The following is a 16187-nucleotide window of genomic DNA, read 5'->3' on the forward strand; positions in this document are numbered from 1 at the left end:
CTTTGTTAACGGGTGTTATACTGATTAAAGTAACATTCACTAATGAATGTGATTACATGTACATGCATTAACATGCCAGCCATGGCATGTCATGTGAAGTGTGAAGGAACCTTAAAGTGCCCTTAAGGCATGCTTTTCCATAGTGTGGTCAAGTTAAACTTGTTGTTTACCAAATTTCAGGTTTAGCTTTTGATTTGCTAAGCAAAATTTGAGAAGGAGATTGGACAAGTTGGAACAAGTGGAAAGGAAAGAATAGAAAGGGAACTAGGCCGGTGGCAATGTGGGACCCGTGGTGAATGGGTATCATTAACGTGTAAAATCCAAATGAAAATCCATGGTGGAGCCACATCATGAGAAAAAAATTAAGAAAGAAAAGAACAAGAGGAAGAAGAGTTTCATTGCGTGGACAACTTTTGGTTCCCTGAATCGGCCCATTGCTGCATCGGGAACCCTCTTCCTTTTCCAAAAGATGAAAATACATACTCACATGGACCCACATGCCCATGCTTTCCACGTCATTCACTCGTGACAGGGTCCCACCTCCAGCCATTTGATTTGCCACATCAGACTAATATATCATCTGCCCTTAGTTTCAACTTGGAGCACGCATACATATCACTCCTATTCAAACAACAACATTCATATTCTTGTGTACTGTGACTACCACATTCATATTCTGCACAATTTTGTCCAAATCATTCAATGTTTGCAAGGGTTCAAATATAGTTGTTATCTTTTAAAAAAAGATTCACTTTAACTTAGACCCTCATTCTAAATTTTTATATTTGTTTTCCTTGCATTAGTAAAATAGTACTATATTTTATAGTCCTTGCATGAATAAATAATATTTTGTTATGAGGCTTTAATTTTGGGCGTTGTTTCGGTACCCTCATAAAAAAGAGATGGTACAACAACTTTTAGCTAGAATATTTTTCAAAATATTTTGGACTAATTGTAAACTATAAAAAATTATTTTTAAAGATAATTATATGACCTATTAAGACTTATAAAAAGCTACGAGCTCCTGCAATTTTTGAAGCGGTACCTGGAAAAATAACCTTAACTTTTATGTATCAAATTAAAACATGATTTTCATTTTTTTAAAATAAAGAGTAATTCTAGAACAAGCAATGTTTTTGGGAACCCAAACATATCTAAAACAATCAAAAATTAAATATTAAATATCTATAATAAGATAAGTGCACATTTGAATGAGATAAAATTCCATTTTTATTTTTAAACTAAAATATTTTTATTATTAATATTATTGAAATGAAATAAATTAGTTGATATAAAAATAATTATATAATTATATAAAAAAGATGTACCGTGTATTATGTTACTATAGGAATTAATATGTGGTTTTTTGTTGTTGTAAATTATGTTCTTAACTGATATAAAATGATTAATATATAATTTTAATTCCTATTTATTTCGAATTATTCATTTGGGTCCCTTCTCTTTTTAAATAGCTTCATTTTAGTCCTCAAGTGCTTTTTTTTCTTTTTTAAAAACAATTGTGCAATATATACAAAAATCCATAGTATTGATATTATCTTTTTATTTAGTATTATTTTATTAACCACTTTATTAACTTGAAGGGTTAAAATAGCACTATTTAAAAAATAGGGACCAAAAAGAAATAATTTAAAATTAAAATTAATCCAAATGTTAATAATTTTACATCAACTAAGGGCATAGTTTATCTTTCTTTTTCTTCACAAGTGATTCATTGGGCTAAGTGATTTTGTCATTTCACAATATTTAATTAGCGCCCTTGTCCTTTATTTGTATTTCTTTGTTACCCTTACACGTCTTATTGTTCCTTTGGGCTAAGACACTATCATGTTTGCCATGAAAGCATTATCTTGGATCTTAATGATCGATGCTCATCATCTGTAGTATCAAGATCGATCGATTATGTTAATTTCAATTATGAACGTAAGCTAAAGTGTCTTCTTTCTGAAATTGGGTAAATGGTAGTTGTTATTAGTGTTAGTAAATAAATCTCTCCTCAAGATTTAAACCCTGAACTCTAGACTCTCCACCTTTCATTTCGCCCAACTTTTATATCTAATATATCTATTACCACTTGAGCTAATCTGTAGGGACAACTTATTTTAATTACTTGCAAATTGACAGAGAAGAATACTAAGAATTATGCCGACAGAGCTTAGGTGGAAAGTTAAGGGGCGGTGGAGAGGAAAAAAGACGGCTGGATTTGGTTTGATTTGGAGCCGTTAACCTCAACACTCAACCAATAAGGACCTGCCACATCAACGCTGACAAGGATGGCTGTCTTAATTAAACTATTATGTGTCATGTGTGTGATTGTGTCAGGTAACAAACATGCCATTGTGAATGTGAGTGAGCTTTCCAAAGCAATTACTACTAAGCAGGTGTATGAATCATCATGCCAATAATAGTCCAGCACATGCGGGACCTTATCTCATGATCCAGTCTCGCATATATAGATTCCTTCCATCCATGCATCATCGGTCATCATGATCGTATATTCTACTCATTGTTTTCTTTCATTTATTAGGCCCAGACCCAGTTATTTATGAGCTTACAGCATTTAAATATTATGCAAAATAATGATGCTTCCAGCGTGTATCCACGTAGTATTTTGATAGCAATAGCACAGTCACATCTCCAGCGTCACATAGGCATGCCACTCAGACCACACATTGCTTTTGTAGTGTTCAATCGTCATTTGGTTTGAGACAGCGACTTCTGAATTGCCATTTAATTTTGTGATGCTGTGTGCATCCTTTTAATATTTGTAATCTTTTTTTGAATGTAGTAATGAAAAATGAGATTGAAAAATAGAAATAAAGCAAATTCTCAGTTAAATTGAATGAAAAATAAAATGACATGTCACAAGAGTGAATCTATCTACTACACCTTAAAAGAGAGACAAGAAATCACTATTCATAAGAGAACTTCCAATCTGGGTCGTCTATTTGACTCTCTCTCCATTTTAACTCTTTAATCCTGGCCCTTCATCTGTGAGACTTTTTTTCTCATGTATTCTACTCGCTGACATCACAGAACGCGTTGATGGAGTATGCGATGAAGGAGAGGAGTGTATCCATGGTTTGATTTTGTGGGTAATCGTCATCCCTGCAGGCCCTGTCTCTGTAGCGTGAGGATCGTCATTCTTTCAGGTACGTCCTCTGTTCCCGTGGTTAGGTTTAGGTTTGGTTGCAGAAGGAAGTAGGAATACGAAATGTTAGGTTTTACTGTTGAGCACAATTTTGTATCAAATTTCATCACCATGATCCATGTTTCTTCAATTCTTTCTGTGTTAGGTGAAAATCAGAAGGAAGATAATAGATTATTCAGGAAATTGTTCAATTTGTTGTTAGAAGCTGAACGAAATCGGAAAGAGTTCCTATATCTTCGTCAGTTGAAGCTTCCTTAGATGTCAGGTTAGTACTTAGTACAAGAAGGTTGGTATCCAGTCTGTGCCAGCCTGTTTATTTGTTGAGAACAATTTCAATTGTGATTGGGTTTCCCTTCCAATTGTCTATAAATACTCTCATTGTTTGTTGTATATGTGTGCTTGCTTATTCATTCCTGTTGTTGCTATTTCTCCTACTATCTTATAATCGCTCTCCCCTGCAATCTTTTAGATTAGTTGATACTTGATTGAGTCAATGTTGCATGATTGAGTCCATGCTCATGCCACATTTGTTTACTGATTTGAGATTAAGCAATCTCTTTGCATGGTTTCTGCTATCGTTGTGTTGCTATTCTCCATTTATACAAACTAAACGGGTTCCTTTTTTAGGCTCTACCTACTTCCAAAGGCCAAGCTCTTGCAGATGAGTATGGTATCAAGTTCTTTCAGACTGTGAGTAGCAATATGCTTGACAATAAGTTTCATTAATTTATATGTGATTTCTTTTATATTCATATTAATTAAAAAACAAATGCAGAGTGCAAAAACAAACTTGAATGTGGAGGAGGTTTTCTTTTCAATAACAAGAGACATCAAGCAGAGCCTTGCAGACACAGATTCTAGAGCTGAGGTATTTTTTAACTCTTTTTTGTCTGTACTTCTTTTTCTTGTGAAATATGAGTGTATGCATGAATTGAGCCTTCTCTCTCTCTAGATTTTTTATCTGTTTATAATGATTATGCAGATGATTCTAGTGAATTGGCTAAGAATAATGATGATGGAGAGGATACTTTCAAGCTGTCCTATTCAGATGCTGAGTGAAGAATTAGAGGAAAAGAACCTTCAAAAAAGTTTTGTTCCTTCAACAAACCTCAAAGATGGATGAGGTATTTTGCTTGCATGTGCCTAAGGTATTTTGCTTGCATTTGAATTTGGGGCTGAGGTATTAATTTGTTTGATACATGTGGTGCCAAGAAGATTATTATCAAAGATGTTGCTGCTCCGAATTACACATCTAGAAAGCCAAGTAAATAAGTTGCAGGTAACTGTATGTTTTAGTAATCTTTGGTAAAAAAACTTTTGGCAATCTTGTGAGAGCTTTTTTCTGATATTGTAGGTATCATGTCATTTCTTTCTTTCCATTTGTGTTTTCTTTTCACCTTACTAAGAGAGAAATTATTCTTTGAAACTAAAGCCTACTTGGCTTTGCTCAAAATACTCACAGAAAGTTAGTCACTGCTGTTGATTTTTCTTGCAGTTAGTTAGTCACTGCTGTTTTTTTTTCCCAATGATTTAGCATCTCACTTATTCATTGTTATCAATGTATCTTTGTCTCTTGCTGCAGAAATCTTCCAAGTGAAACTTGGGCCCCTAAATTAGCAAACTAGCAAAGAACATGAGCAACTTGAAGTCATGCCTCTTCCAGAAAAATCTATGGATGCTGAAAGACTACGACCTGGAAATTAGTTTTTCAAGAGAAGGTGGAAAAGGAGGCCAGATTGTGGACAAAGTTGAAATTGCGGTTCAAATTACACACAACCAAACCGGTGTCACTATTCACTGAACAGGTTATTTTTCCTCTTTTCACACTTATTTAATATGTGAACCCATCTTCCATGTTTCTGAGGCTTCTTTGGAACATAATATAGTTGGAGACAAAATATATTTTATATGTTAGAAACATATTTTAGTCTCATGTTAAGTAGATCCAAGATTCAAACTTAACTCACAAAGTGTTTCTTCTTTAAGAATTATTATCCCCACTTAACTCTTCCTAGAATCAGAACCTGAAATACTCATTCAAGAAATCTTAATCCTGATATTAGTATACAGTTGAGAGGCATTTATTTCATAGTTTCTTAAATTCTCACAGATTAATTAACACTATGGATTTTACTGCGACAAATTCACACCAAACTCATGCAAATGAGAATTGAAGTGCATGATTAAAATGCATTATGTTAAAGATTCCCATGGTAATGCTTTTGATGATTGGTGTTGGCCTGATCATCCTCCTAACTTGACACATTGAACCCAGAGATTAGATCCTGGTGGTATGCTATGTTTTATTTTCAGAGTTCTGTTGGTTCCACTCCTCTTTCCAAATGGAATGTGCCTTTCGTCTTCAATGGTTTGAGGTTTGTTAATTTTTTCAAGGTTTATTTATTTATTTATTCTTGTGGTTTTTATCATGTTTTTGGAATTGGAATCTTCGTTTGCAAAGTTTTCAAAGCTGACACTTTCATCTCATGCATTTGGGTTAGGGAAAAGGGAAAGAAATGATGTGCTTTGTAAGGAACTCATTATCACCAGCATCCATTTCCATGATAATGATTGATGATATGCATGCAGACCTTATGACTCAAGCATTTATCGTATATGCTGGAGAAATCATTAGGATAATTAACAATTTATCCACATGGTGACTCTAATCATCAATGACCTCATAATTTGGGATTATCTATGACACAAATGTTTCCCCAAAGCACTATGTCCAGCAGAAAACAAAATACATGTTGAAAATTAATAGAGGCCAGTATCATCCCACCTATAGGTTTCACACTTAGTGGTTCTGGACTTGTGGTCCCAGAGGCTAGAGTAGTAGCTTGGTTGTTGTACTTGTGCCAAGTTGGACTTGAGAAGGAGGATGGGAGTATGATGAAAAATAACAAAACACTCCTGAGTGAAGATTCAACTAATGTAAAAAGATTTTGGAATTTGACAGCTTCATATGAAGCTAAACCGTTGTGGTATTTACTTATTGCAGGTCCATGTCTCGAGTTGTTTGCTTTGATATATGAAATCTTTGTATTTAGTCAGTTTTGGAGAACTACTAGAGTGATGTGTTTAGTCTTTAACTTTGTAATTGTCTTTGATTTACTCGGAAGTTTCTCATTACTAAAGTGTGCCTAATTGCAGGTACTTGCCTAAAGTTGGTTTGGTATGGACTTTGCAGGCCATCGCTTAGTGGCAATATCATCTATTAGGATATTATCATGATTGTGTTGATTTTTTAAAAACTCATAAAATAGAGAACAACTTTCATTCAGGTGCTGTTTGGTATTGGTGATTTAAATTGTAACTCAGTCATGATTTTGACTTGGACATACAATTCCTATATACAAGTTGTAGGAAATATATGTCAAGATTTTATTTTTGTTAATTTTACCTTAGGAGTTAGGAATGCTTACCACTGACCCTAAATTTAAGTTGGTTCTACTATTTATATTTTTGAAATATTTTCTATCTAAAGATACAAAACTACAGTTGAGAACTGTTTAGTACCTAACTATAAAAGTAAGTTTGTTATCATCTAAAAGTAATGGTATTCCATAAATAAATTCCAATAGAAATAACAAGTTATATTATTTTTACATACATTTAACACTATTTCGTTTATTTAAAAACATTATTAATTATAATTTTTTTGTTAATAATAGACATATATGATATGGTTTAGTAATGTATTTTCAATTTCAAATCTTACAAATTTTGATTATTGTGTAATGGGCATCCTTCACATAAAGTTATTTTTTTAACTACATAAATTTAGAGATTAAACACGAGTGCATCACAATAAAATTATGAAAACGTGTTTTGTAAGATTTTTTCATATAAATTCTTAATATAATATCTTTTTAGTTTTTATCAATAAGTAATTTTAACTTTTAAAATTATGGTGCCTTCTTTTCCTATGTAACCAAAAAATTATGGAGGGTGGACCTTCTTTTTGTCCACCAATGCACTAGGAGTATATTAAACTTTGCACGAGGGGTATTTTAGAATTTACTACTTCCTTTTTCTGGATGGGTACCACTTTGCATCTCCTTCCCCCTCTCTGCCGCACTTCAAACCTACAATCTTCCACCACTAGCAAGCTCTTGCCTCTCTTCTCAACTTTTTTTTTATTTATCATTTCTGCATTTCTAACTAAAACGATAACAAAGTTATTATATAATTATTATTAGAGAAAAAGTTCCATGCACCAACCGTGTAAAAATTTTTTACAACGTTAATCAATCAGATTTTGTAAATGATAATAAGACAGTAAACACTCCACATACATGTGTTTTATATACATTAAAGCTATTAATCGTTTTAGTGTCACCTATATATCGACAAAGATAATAATAAAATGTGTTGATTTTAGATAATTGAGTAGGTTATATGTGAATTAATTTGTTCACCTTAATAAATTACAGAATTAAATAAAGTTAAATCGTAGAATCGCTTGTCCGTGCATTGCACGGAAACGGGATACTATCCTAGTATAGTCATATAGAAATTTTCATTTAACGTTGTTACCCCTCTTTCCCTTTCCCTTCCCCTCCCCTTCCCTCACCTAACCCATATATATTGCAAGCATTTGATTGTCAAGGGCTGTGTTGGAGCCTGGAGGGCCACCCAACTATCTCATTTGGGGGTATACTCATTTGAAGTTGTTTGAAAATTTGAATTGATCTTCCTAACGGTTGAATCATGACAGAAAAATTCCTGGTGCAACAAGACTATAATTCAGTTTGAAAGTGAAGAGCAGGGAGACATGCTTTATTTGGGAAAACGACCACTTGGAAAACATCGCATTCATTTTGATCTTTCTTTTTGGAACTTTCCTTTATCATTGTTCGATAATGCATTAATTTGCTTGTTCGTTTTGTGCCCCAAATTGGCAACAAACTAGGTCCCTTTGTGAAAATTGGGACGGGGATGGCGCTATGCTCTAAAAACTTCAACTATATATAAAGTGGATGATCGTGAATAGTTTCCAATCCAAACATGTACAACTATATATGTTCTTTTCCATTTAGCAGGTTTTCATTGCATTTCTAGCTGCATCTTATATCATTAGAATGTTACAAGCATATGCAAGAGAAAACAAACAAAAACGCGGGTTAATTAGTTTGTTAGTTAGGACAGGGAGAAAAAACTTGGAAAAGAGATCGGAAATAAATAAACTTTGGGCAAGATCTTTTGCATTCAAATACTTGATTTGATTATAAAAAAAAAAGTGAATTCAATTGAAAGATTTAATAACAGCCATTCGGTATATGAGCAATTAAGCAGACAATTTCCCCATTGCTTCAGCATGCTGCTCAAGATTTGTTATCTCTCAGGGAGGCTCAATTATGAAAAGACATGCACTGAAAATTTATTGGAGATCTGTTTTTTGGTTGAAGTTTCATCATTGCTCATTAATAAGGAAAAAGGCCAAGAGTAGGCCCAACATTCAACAAACATCCATTTCCTAGTGTAAGGCTCGACCTGTCATCCCTTATAAGTGTGATTCGAGTTTAACAATTCCAACTGTTGCACCCGGCCCGTTAATTTGGTTGTCATTATATATGTTAATTTGTTATGTTAGAGTATTGACAACAACAAAATGTTTAGTCTAGCAATTAATTGAGCTCATTTATATATTTGACCTCAATTTGGGGCTTCACCCATTTTACTCATTCTTTAGTCCACGTCAAATTTAACATGACGACCATTAATGTTATGAAAATACGTGAAATCACATTTACATTAACTCTTACGTTAAAACAAATATGCACTAACAATAGATGATCAACTTGTTGACGCATAGTTTATTTAACCTTATCTTATAGTATAAGTGTTAATGTAAGTGTTTGATAAAACTTATGTAAATAGTTTATAACTTATATATAAGCTATACGCTATTTTGAACTTATCTATAAGCTATAAACATGAACAAAAGTTTATGTTTACGTATAACATATGGTCAATCTATTTCATAAGTTTCTCAAATCAACTTATTGAGAGAGGTCTATCCATTTAATGTAATATGAGAGTCTTAAAGAAATAGTCTCATGACTACCGTCTGTGGGATACCTTGGGAAAGAAATATATCGAACAAAAATTATCACCCTTAAATGGTTGAAATCATAAGAAACAGCGTAGGACTTGTGAGGAGATACCTAGCTTGGAGGTTGCATCATGGATCAATCCTTTTCTCCTTTTTCATATCATTCAATGCTCCTTAACCTTGTCCATTTTCGGTGCACACCTTGGCTTAAGTTTAAAGCATGTTTCTCTATATTCTAAATAACATTATATAATTAAGAATTTTTCTTTTTTGGTTAGGAGATGCTGCATTGAACTGGTTTTTTTTTCCAGTTGTTCCCATCATCAATGTCTACCTTTTCTATTCAAGGTCCCATAAAATGCAACAGAACAATCTCTCTTTCCCCACTGTCATTTTCCAATATTACCTATAATTCTTGTAATGTTTCCCTTCCTAGAAATGTTCATGTGCAAGGCAATTTTCTTTCTTCAATTTCACACCAGTCTTCAGCTCATAGAAATTTGACTTCTGATAGGCAGAGAGGCTTATCCCTGATTGCCTTTGATGGTAATAAGAACTCAGAACCAGTGGGAGAAGATGATAATCAGGCCCTGGATGCAGTTATGAAGTTGTACTCTGCCTTCAAGAACAAAAACACAAACGAATTGTCAGAGATACTTGCAGATGAATGCAGTTGTGTGTGCAATTTCCTCTCATTCTTCCAAACCTTCCAAGGAAAAACGGTATCCTGTATCCATAAACTCTTATCCAAAACAAAACCACTATTATAGTTGGTTCATCATTGAAAGAAGGCCTAAATCAAGGTCTTAATTCTGGGCTAAAATATCTAATTCACACTATCTTATGGTTTCCATTGCAGCAAGTGCTGGAATTCTTTTCTTCCCTGATAAGTATGCTTGGAGACAACATTCAGATTGTGGTGAAACCAACTCTCCATGACGGCATGAATGTTGGTGTCCAATGGAAATTCGGTATATATTCCTCATCTTTGCTCTCACATAATCAGAACAACGGAAACTTAATCAGTGTTTCGAAATGGACTTCCATACCAACTTTTAAGAAAAGATCCCTTAAGTTTTTGTCTCAGAGTAAATGCTAACGTCCGTTTGCAGAAGTATTAACGGGTATCCATACAAACCGTTAGTCTATATATGTTACTTGTGTATGAAACTATCTTTACAATATCTTCCATGCAGAATGGAACAAGATACACTTTCCTCTAGGGAAGGGATTCAGCTTCCACATATGTCAAAGTTACCAAGGAAAGGCGGTAATAAGGTTCGTCTACTATATGCTTCAGATAAAAAATGTTAGATATTGATTCACAAAATCTGATAAATCAGAGAATGATAGAGGGAAGATACTGAGCTTCAATTTTCTATACTAAGATTTCTTACAATTGATAACATCTTTTATGCTAATTCAGGAATATTGAGATGGTTATGGAGCCACTGCTATACTTGAAACCCTTCAGACTGGTATATATGCAACATTAATGTTTTTCTTAACTGGAATAATGGCATAAATTGCAAAAACCTTCCCAATTTTTTCTCCTCATTTTTGTGTCTTGTCTTATGCAGCAAATGGTGGCAAGTCTCACAAAAATTGTGGAGAAGATAGGTTCACTCATGGCGTCAGAATCTGGAAATAAGGCCAAAAGAATTCTATGCATTGTGTTTGCTGTGTTATTTCTGACTGCCTTGTTATTCTACATAAGATTAGCTTCATAGAACGCCCTGTCATAACATAAATCATTCAATCATCAATTTGTTACTTTTTGTGAGTTGTGTTCTAGTGCATGTTTGGAAAATCGTTTGAAAATGAGGTGAAGGGAAAAACATGATGAGCATAAGCAAAACTAAATGAAATTGCTGTTATTTACTATGATTTTGGATTCAGGTAATTTTCGAAAAGTTTCCAAACATGCACGTAGAAACAAATCGACTTTAATAAGGTAAACCTTCTTCACAACATGTACATTCCAATGAAGTTGGTGCACAAATAAACCGATTTGTATTCAACTCGGATACTATTGTGTAGAGAAACCTTAAAAATTACAGTGCAATGCATGTTCAGTCATTCTAAACTAAATCATAAAACAAAGATGTTTAGTCTATCTTCAGTTCTCTGTAATTTTATGAAGTATGCTGTTACTTAAATATGCCTTATGTAGAATGGTCTCTGACATTGAAAGTTACTTGTTTATTTCACAATCATATGAGCTGTGGCTCATAAATTTAAAATGCAGGACCAGCTTCTGCTTATATGTGATTTATGGGTTGTCTCTATCAACCATGGGGCTTCTTTGAGAACCAGACCTCTATTGAGCTGGTTTGAAAGTTGAAATTTTGAATGTTTTATGGGCGCCAATTAGCTTTCATATATACATTAGCTGCTACATTTGTTGTTGCTTGTTAACAGATTAACATTTTTTTATTGTGCTGACTTGGTGTGCATACATGCATTAAATGTTCCTATGGTCGCCTGCAAGTGCTAGCTAGGCCAAGAGGTTGTAACATTCGTGAATCGCGATTAACATTCATGAAATGAGCCGAATCTAAATAAAACTTAATTCGGAGCCCAACCCTTATTAGATGCAAGATGTCTTGTTCTACTCAGTTATATACTTTGGAACAAGATTAAAATGGAAATACTTTTAAATAATGGTCATCATTTGTGATATTTGTGATAATGTAATAAGCGCAAATGCTTAAATGTTGGAGGGTCCAATAAAAGATTCATAGGCCGATAGACATACAAACAATATAGACAGTTACAAACACCTTATTTTTTTCTCTGTCTCTCACTTCTTATCACATCATATTATATATCACATTCATTATTTCTCTCTTCTTTTTCTTTCTCTTTTATCACTAATGAATGTCTATAAATCATAACTCTTAGAAGGTCATCTATCTACCAGGCTATCAATCATGATAGCTCGACCCACAGGAGAAGTGATTGGAGGGTTGTGTACCTACCGAACTATCAATATTCATCATAGCTCGACCTAAAAGAGAGGTGACATAATTAACATTCCACAACTTAAGGAGGGATCATGGCTAAGTCATATAGCCCTAAGCCCATAGGTCAGAGGAACTATAACCCCTGATTTTAATTAGTCGCTTCAAACATCTGAGTTAACTAGCTAATCATGATGTCATTTAATTATTTAGTAATCACACAATCAATGCAAACATCTAATAAACTCAAGATAGCTCCAAGGTTATCAAAGATAAAATTAGACATCTTCACTCTAACGCTATCCATGGAGCCAAATTGTGTGCTTGTCCCTAAATCTGATTTCCTAAAGAACTTTAGAGAGAATAATAACAAATTAGCAACATATTATATGATTAAATTGTCTAAGGCTGGTCCATTTTCTCATTGGTTTGAGGATTACCCCGGGCTATGGGTCATTCTTTCTTTTGATGTTGAACACTTTATTTAGTTGAATGAAATCTTATCTTTTAGTCAAAAAAGAAAAGAGTTAAACAACCCCATCTTGGTTAAACTATTTTCTATGAATGAATTTTACAACAAAAATTGTTCCTACTACCCATCATCTCTCACATATAGATTATCCTCTCCTCTCTTTCGGATCACCACATGACCGTTTCTTTTCCCAAAATAACACCTTTGTCTCTTTCTCTCTGTCTCACCTTCTTTCAGAGCTATTCCATCTCCATCCATAGCTTCTGTGGGATTCTTTGACCCACCCACAACAATTTCTTTGTTTTCTTCTTGTTTTCTGCACCACCTTTTCCCCTTCTCTGTGGAACAAGATTCTACCACCAACCAACTGGGTCATTTCATTCCCTTTTGCTTTCTCTTCTTCTTCATGGCTTCTTGTTGATGCTTCAGTTCTGCCCATTTCAACGGTTTCTTCACATTCACAAAGCGACCATCATCATGGGTTTTGATGACAATGTCAAGAACGCAGACGACAATGCCGCCTCTCGTCTCCCGGAACCAACGCTGCTGCACCACGCCGGAAAATCTGCCACCGATGATGAGAGCGGTGATGAAGAAGGCCGCACCACGCTTAGCAGATACAGAAGCGAAAGCTCCATCGCTGCCACCGAGGATGATGACGATGATGAAGACAGGAAAATTGAATTGGGTCCTCAGTGCACCTTGAAGGAGCAACTTGAAAAGGACAAGGTTGGTTTCGCTTTCGCTTCAGAGGAAGAATCTTTGCTTTTTTTCCTAATTCAACCATTTTCTTGTTTACCAGGATGATGAGAGCTTGAGGAGGTGGAAGGAGCAGCTTCTTGGAAGTGTTGATATAAATGCTGTTGGAGGTAATTTTCATTTGGTTTCAATTTCTTTTTCTTCATGTGAATCTTTTGTTACATTTCTGGCTCCATTATCAGATTCAGCTCAATTTGTACAGTGAAATCTTCAAAGATTTTAATCATAGTATATACAACATTATCTGAAACAGAACAAATATAATTTTTGTCCTATTAGTCATGGATTTTACTATGAAATCAAGGAATATTTCATCATCTTTTGTTTTAGGCCTCAATATGTCATTTCAATTGATATCATGGATATTTCAATTTCATTATTATTATTATCTGGTGGTTGCAAATGTGTCCATACCCTAGTATTGCTGCTTTTTTCTTTTAATTATTTGCTGTTGTGTTGGTTTATGCAAGTAAACATGATTTCATTTTGTGAATTTTATTGTTCCCTATGTTGTAACTTGCAGTTGAATCAGTCAATGGTTCAATTTTCCTTGTCTTGAACTTGCCCTGATGAAAATCCTTTGGCTTTGGAACTTCTTATCAGACCTTTTTCTAACTTTTCAAATGTGTTGTGGATAATTTAGAAACTCTGGAGCCAGATGTGAAGATCCTTAGCCTTGCAATCAAGTCTGCTGATAGAGCTGATATTGTTCTTCCAATACCAGAGGGAGGAAATCCCAAGGGTTTGTGGTTTACTTTGAAAGAAGGTAGCCGTTACAGCTTGATGTTCACTTTCCAAGTTAATCATAACATTGTTTCTGGTCTCAAATACACCAACACTGTGTGGAAAACTGGTATTAAAGGTAAAGTTCTCACTTAATCTCCCTCCCAATCAAATTTGTGAAATTACAGATAATTTGTTTGTAAACTTGACTCATTGTTGATCTTTGTTACAGTTGACAGCAGTAAGGAAATGATTGGAACATTCAGCCCCCAAAATGAGCCTTACACACATGAGATGCCTGAAGAGACAACACCATCTGGGATATTTGCTAGAGGGGCATATTCAGCTAGAAGTAAGGTAATTTTCACATGCGATGCGCTTACTTAACGCTAAAGAAGAGTAGTTACTCACTGCAATGCAGCATACTGTTTGAAATTTAGTCTTTGGACAAATGGATAAAATTGGTAGCTTCTGTGCATTTACGATCCCCATGCATTTCATGAGATATTATTTGAAAAACAATGTAAATTGTGGGGACCTATGCCTGCCTGGCGCCTGCAATGATCTGCTACTTTCATGATATTCACCAGAAAACAGCTACTTGCTTAGTACAGATTGATAAACAGAGTTAATCCTAAATCGTAATCTCGACTTTTATCGAACCTCTCTAGCTGATTTACCTTCATTTGAGATTGTGACCGTTCATTAGATTCTTTGTCCTCATTTGGTGTCTAATTTCTTCTTTCACCATTAAAATTGTGTCATATAAGCATGAATATGACAGCAATAACCTTAGATTGGTGGTTTTTAAATGTCATGTCATATTTTAATTTGGTGGAACAGAGGAGGAGACCCCAAATGGGGATAGATGATTACACTAGCCCGCTAGAGAGGGTTTGGGTTCGACACTGATATGTTTCCATATTAGTAATTTGAGGACATGTTTTGAAAATCAAGTGAAGCTGAATTTATGCCTGGTTTGCATCTATCAGACCATCAATAAATGTTCTAATAAATTTGGCACCAGACTTCATGTGCACCCTTTCAAGTTTCAACCACTTTTTCAAAATTTCTGAGTCACTTTTCTGGTAGAAGTCTTTAATTCTAATGGAACTTCTGTCGTGATGGAGTCTTTAAATATGATTACTTAACTAATAGTGGCAATAATACACTCTTTAATATGCTCTTAGATTGCTTTGCTAGCATTTTTGTTGTTGAATGTGAACTGTTTGACTTCCTATTTTGTTTCTCCTTTTTTCAGTTTGTTGATGATGACAACAAGTGCTACTTGGAGATCAACTACACTTTTGATATCAGAAAGGATTGGCAGTAGGAGTCAACTGAGTTCTCATTCAGTGATGTGTTTAGTCCTTAATCATTGTTATTTGTACTGTAATCTCCTTCGGTGTTTACTTCTTTTTCATTGTTAATTTATTTCTAATCCTGTCTGAGACCGGTAATTTTAACAATGATGAGAGGATTTGGGGGATGAATTGGTATTCATTTCATAGAGATAGTTTTGTCAATAAAATTGAGTTTCACCTGTTTGGTTGCACAACTATGCTCCTTTTTCTTCATGGAATTGCTATATAATACAAGTAACCATGACGGTTTTAGATTCAAATATGTGAACATGTGTGGCAATTGATCACTTTTTTTGTTACAAGAGGAAGGCTCAATTGATCATATAGCTTCTAGGAGCATCTGGATTAATTCAAAAATATATATAATATTGTCTTTTTGAAATATTTTTGATGCTATTTTTATTATTTCAAGAAAAAGTAATTGAAGCTTTTTCTTGATTTGATTTTTCAAATTACAAAACTATGATTAATTAAAAAAAAAGCCTTCTAAAAGCAAGCAAGTTTTTCCCTGCCATTTTTCAAGCCCATTCGCAGTGTCTGGACTTAAATGGTCCACCAGGAAGCATTTGTATCTCAACACCGAAGCAAGTAGAGGATTGACCACAAAAAAAGCAAGTAGAGGATCTTTTTTTAGGATCTTTCATTGTTAAGATTTCAGTACTTTGAGATTGCGAAT

General features: G+C 34.2%; 2 protein-coding genes and 1 long non-coding RNA gene across 11 annotated transcripts; all 3 read left to right on the forward strand.

Moving 5' to 3' along the window:
* Positions 1-2806: 2806 nt before the first annotated feature.
* On the forward strand, positions 2807-6596 carry LOC130722968 (uncharacterized). 9 transcript variants are annotated; one of them, XR_009014126.1, is made up of 8 exons: positions 2807-2957; positions 3055-3170; positions 3326-3434; positions 3797-3859; positions 3945-4037; positions 4152-4293; positions 4385-4448; positions 4752-6596. It is a non-coding gene; the product is annotated as an uncharacterized LOC130722968 (long non-coding RNA). The 9 variants fall into 9 exon arrangements; XR_009014121.1 differs by having other exon boundaries at positions 2811-2957; positions 3315-3434; positions 4752-6574; XR_009014127.1 differs by having other exon boundaries at positions 2824-3170; positions 3315-3434; positions 4752-5544; positions 5671-6574.
* Positions 6597-9453: 2857 nt separating this feature from the next.
* Positions 9454-12623, forward strand: LOC130723900 (uncharacterized). Its single transcript, XM_057575043.1, has 5 exons — positions 9454-9952; positions 10090-10201; positions 10427-10508; positions 10657-10708; positions 10811-12623. The coding sequence occupies exons 1-5, from the start codon at positions 9557-9559 to the stop codon at positions 10958-10960; spliced, it is 792 nt and encodes a 263-aa protein (XP_057431026.1). The 5' UTR covers positions 9454-9556; the 3' UTR covers positions 10961-12623.
* A 219-nt stretch (positions 12624-12842) lies between these two features.
* Positions 12843-15705, forward strand: LOC130723901 (rho GDP-dissociation inhibitor 1). The gene is made up of 5 exons (XM_057575044.1): positions 12843-13394; positions 13468-13534; positions 14068-14286; positions 14380-14504; positions 15409-15705. Exons 1-5 carry the CDS (start codon positions 13086-13088, stop codon positions 15478-15480), a joined length of 792 nt encoding a protein of 263 aa, XP_057431027.1. The 5' UTR covers positions 12843-13085; the 3' UTR covers positions 15481-15705.
* Positions 15706-16187: the final 482 nt, after the last annotated feature.

This window comes from Lotus japonicus, chromosome 6 (genome assembly GCF_012489685.1).
Source record: "Lotus japonicus ecotype B-129 chromosome 6, LjGifu_v1.2".
Taxonomy (NCBI): Eukaryota; Viridiplantae; Streptophyta; class Magnoliopsida; order Fabales; family Fabaceae; genus Lotus; species Lotus japonicus.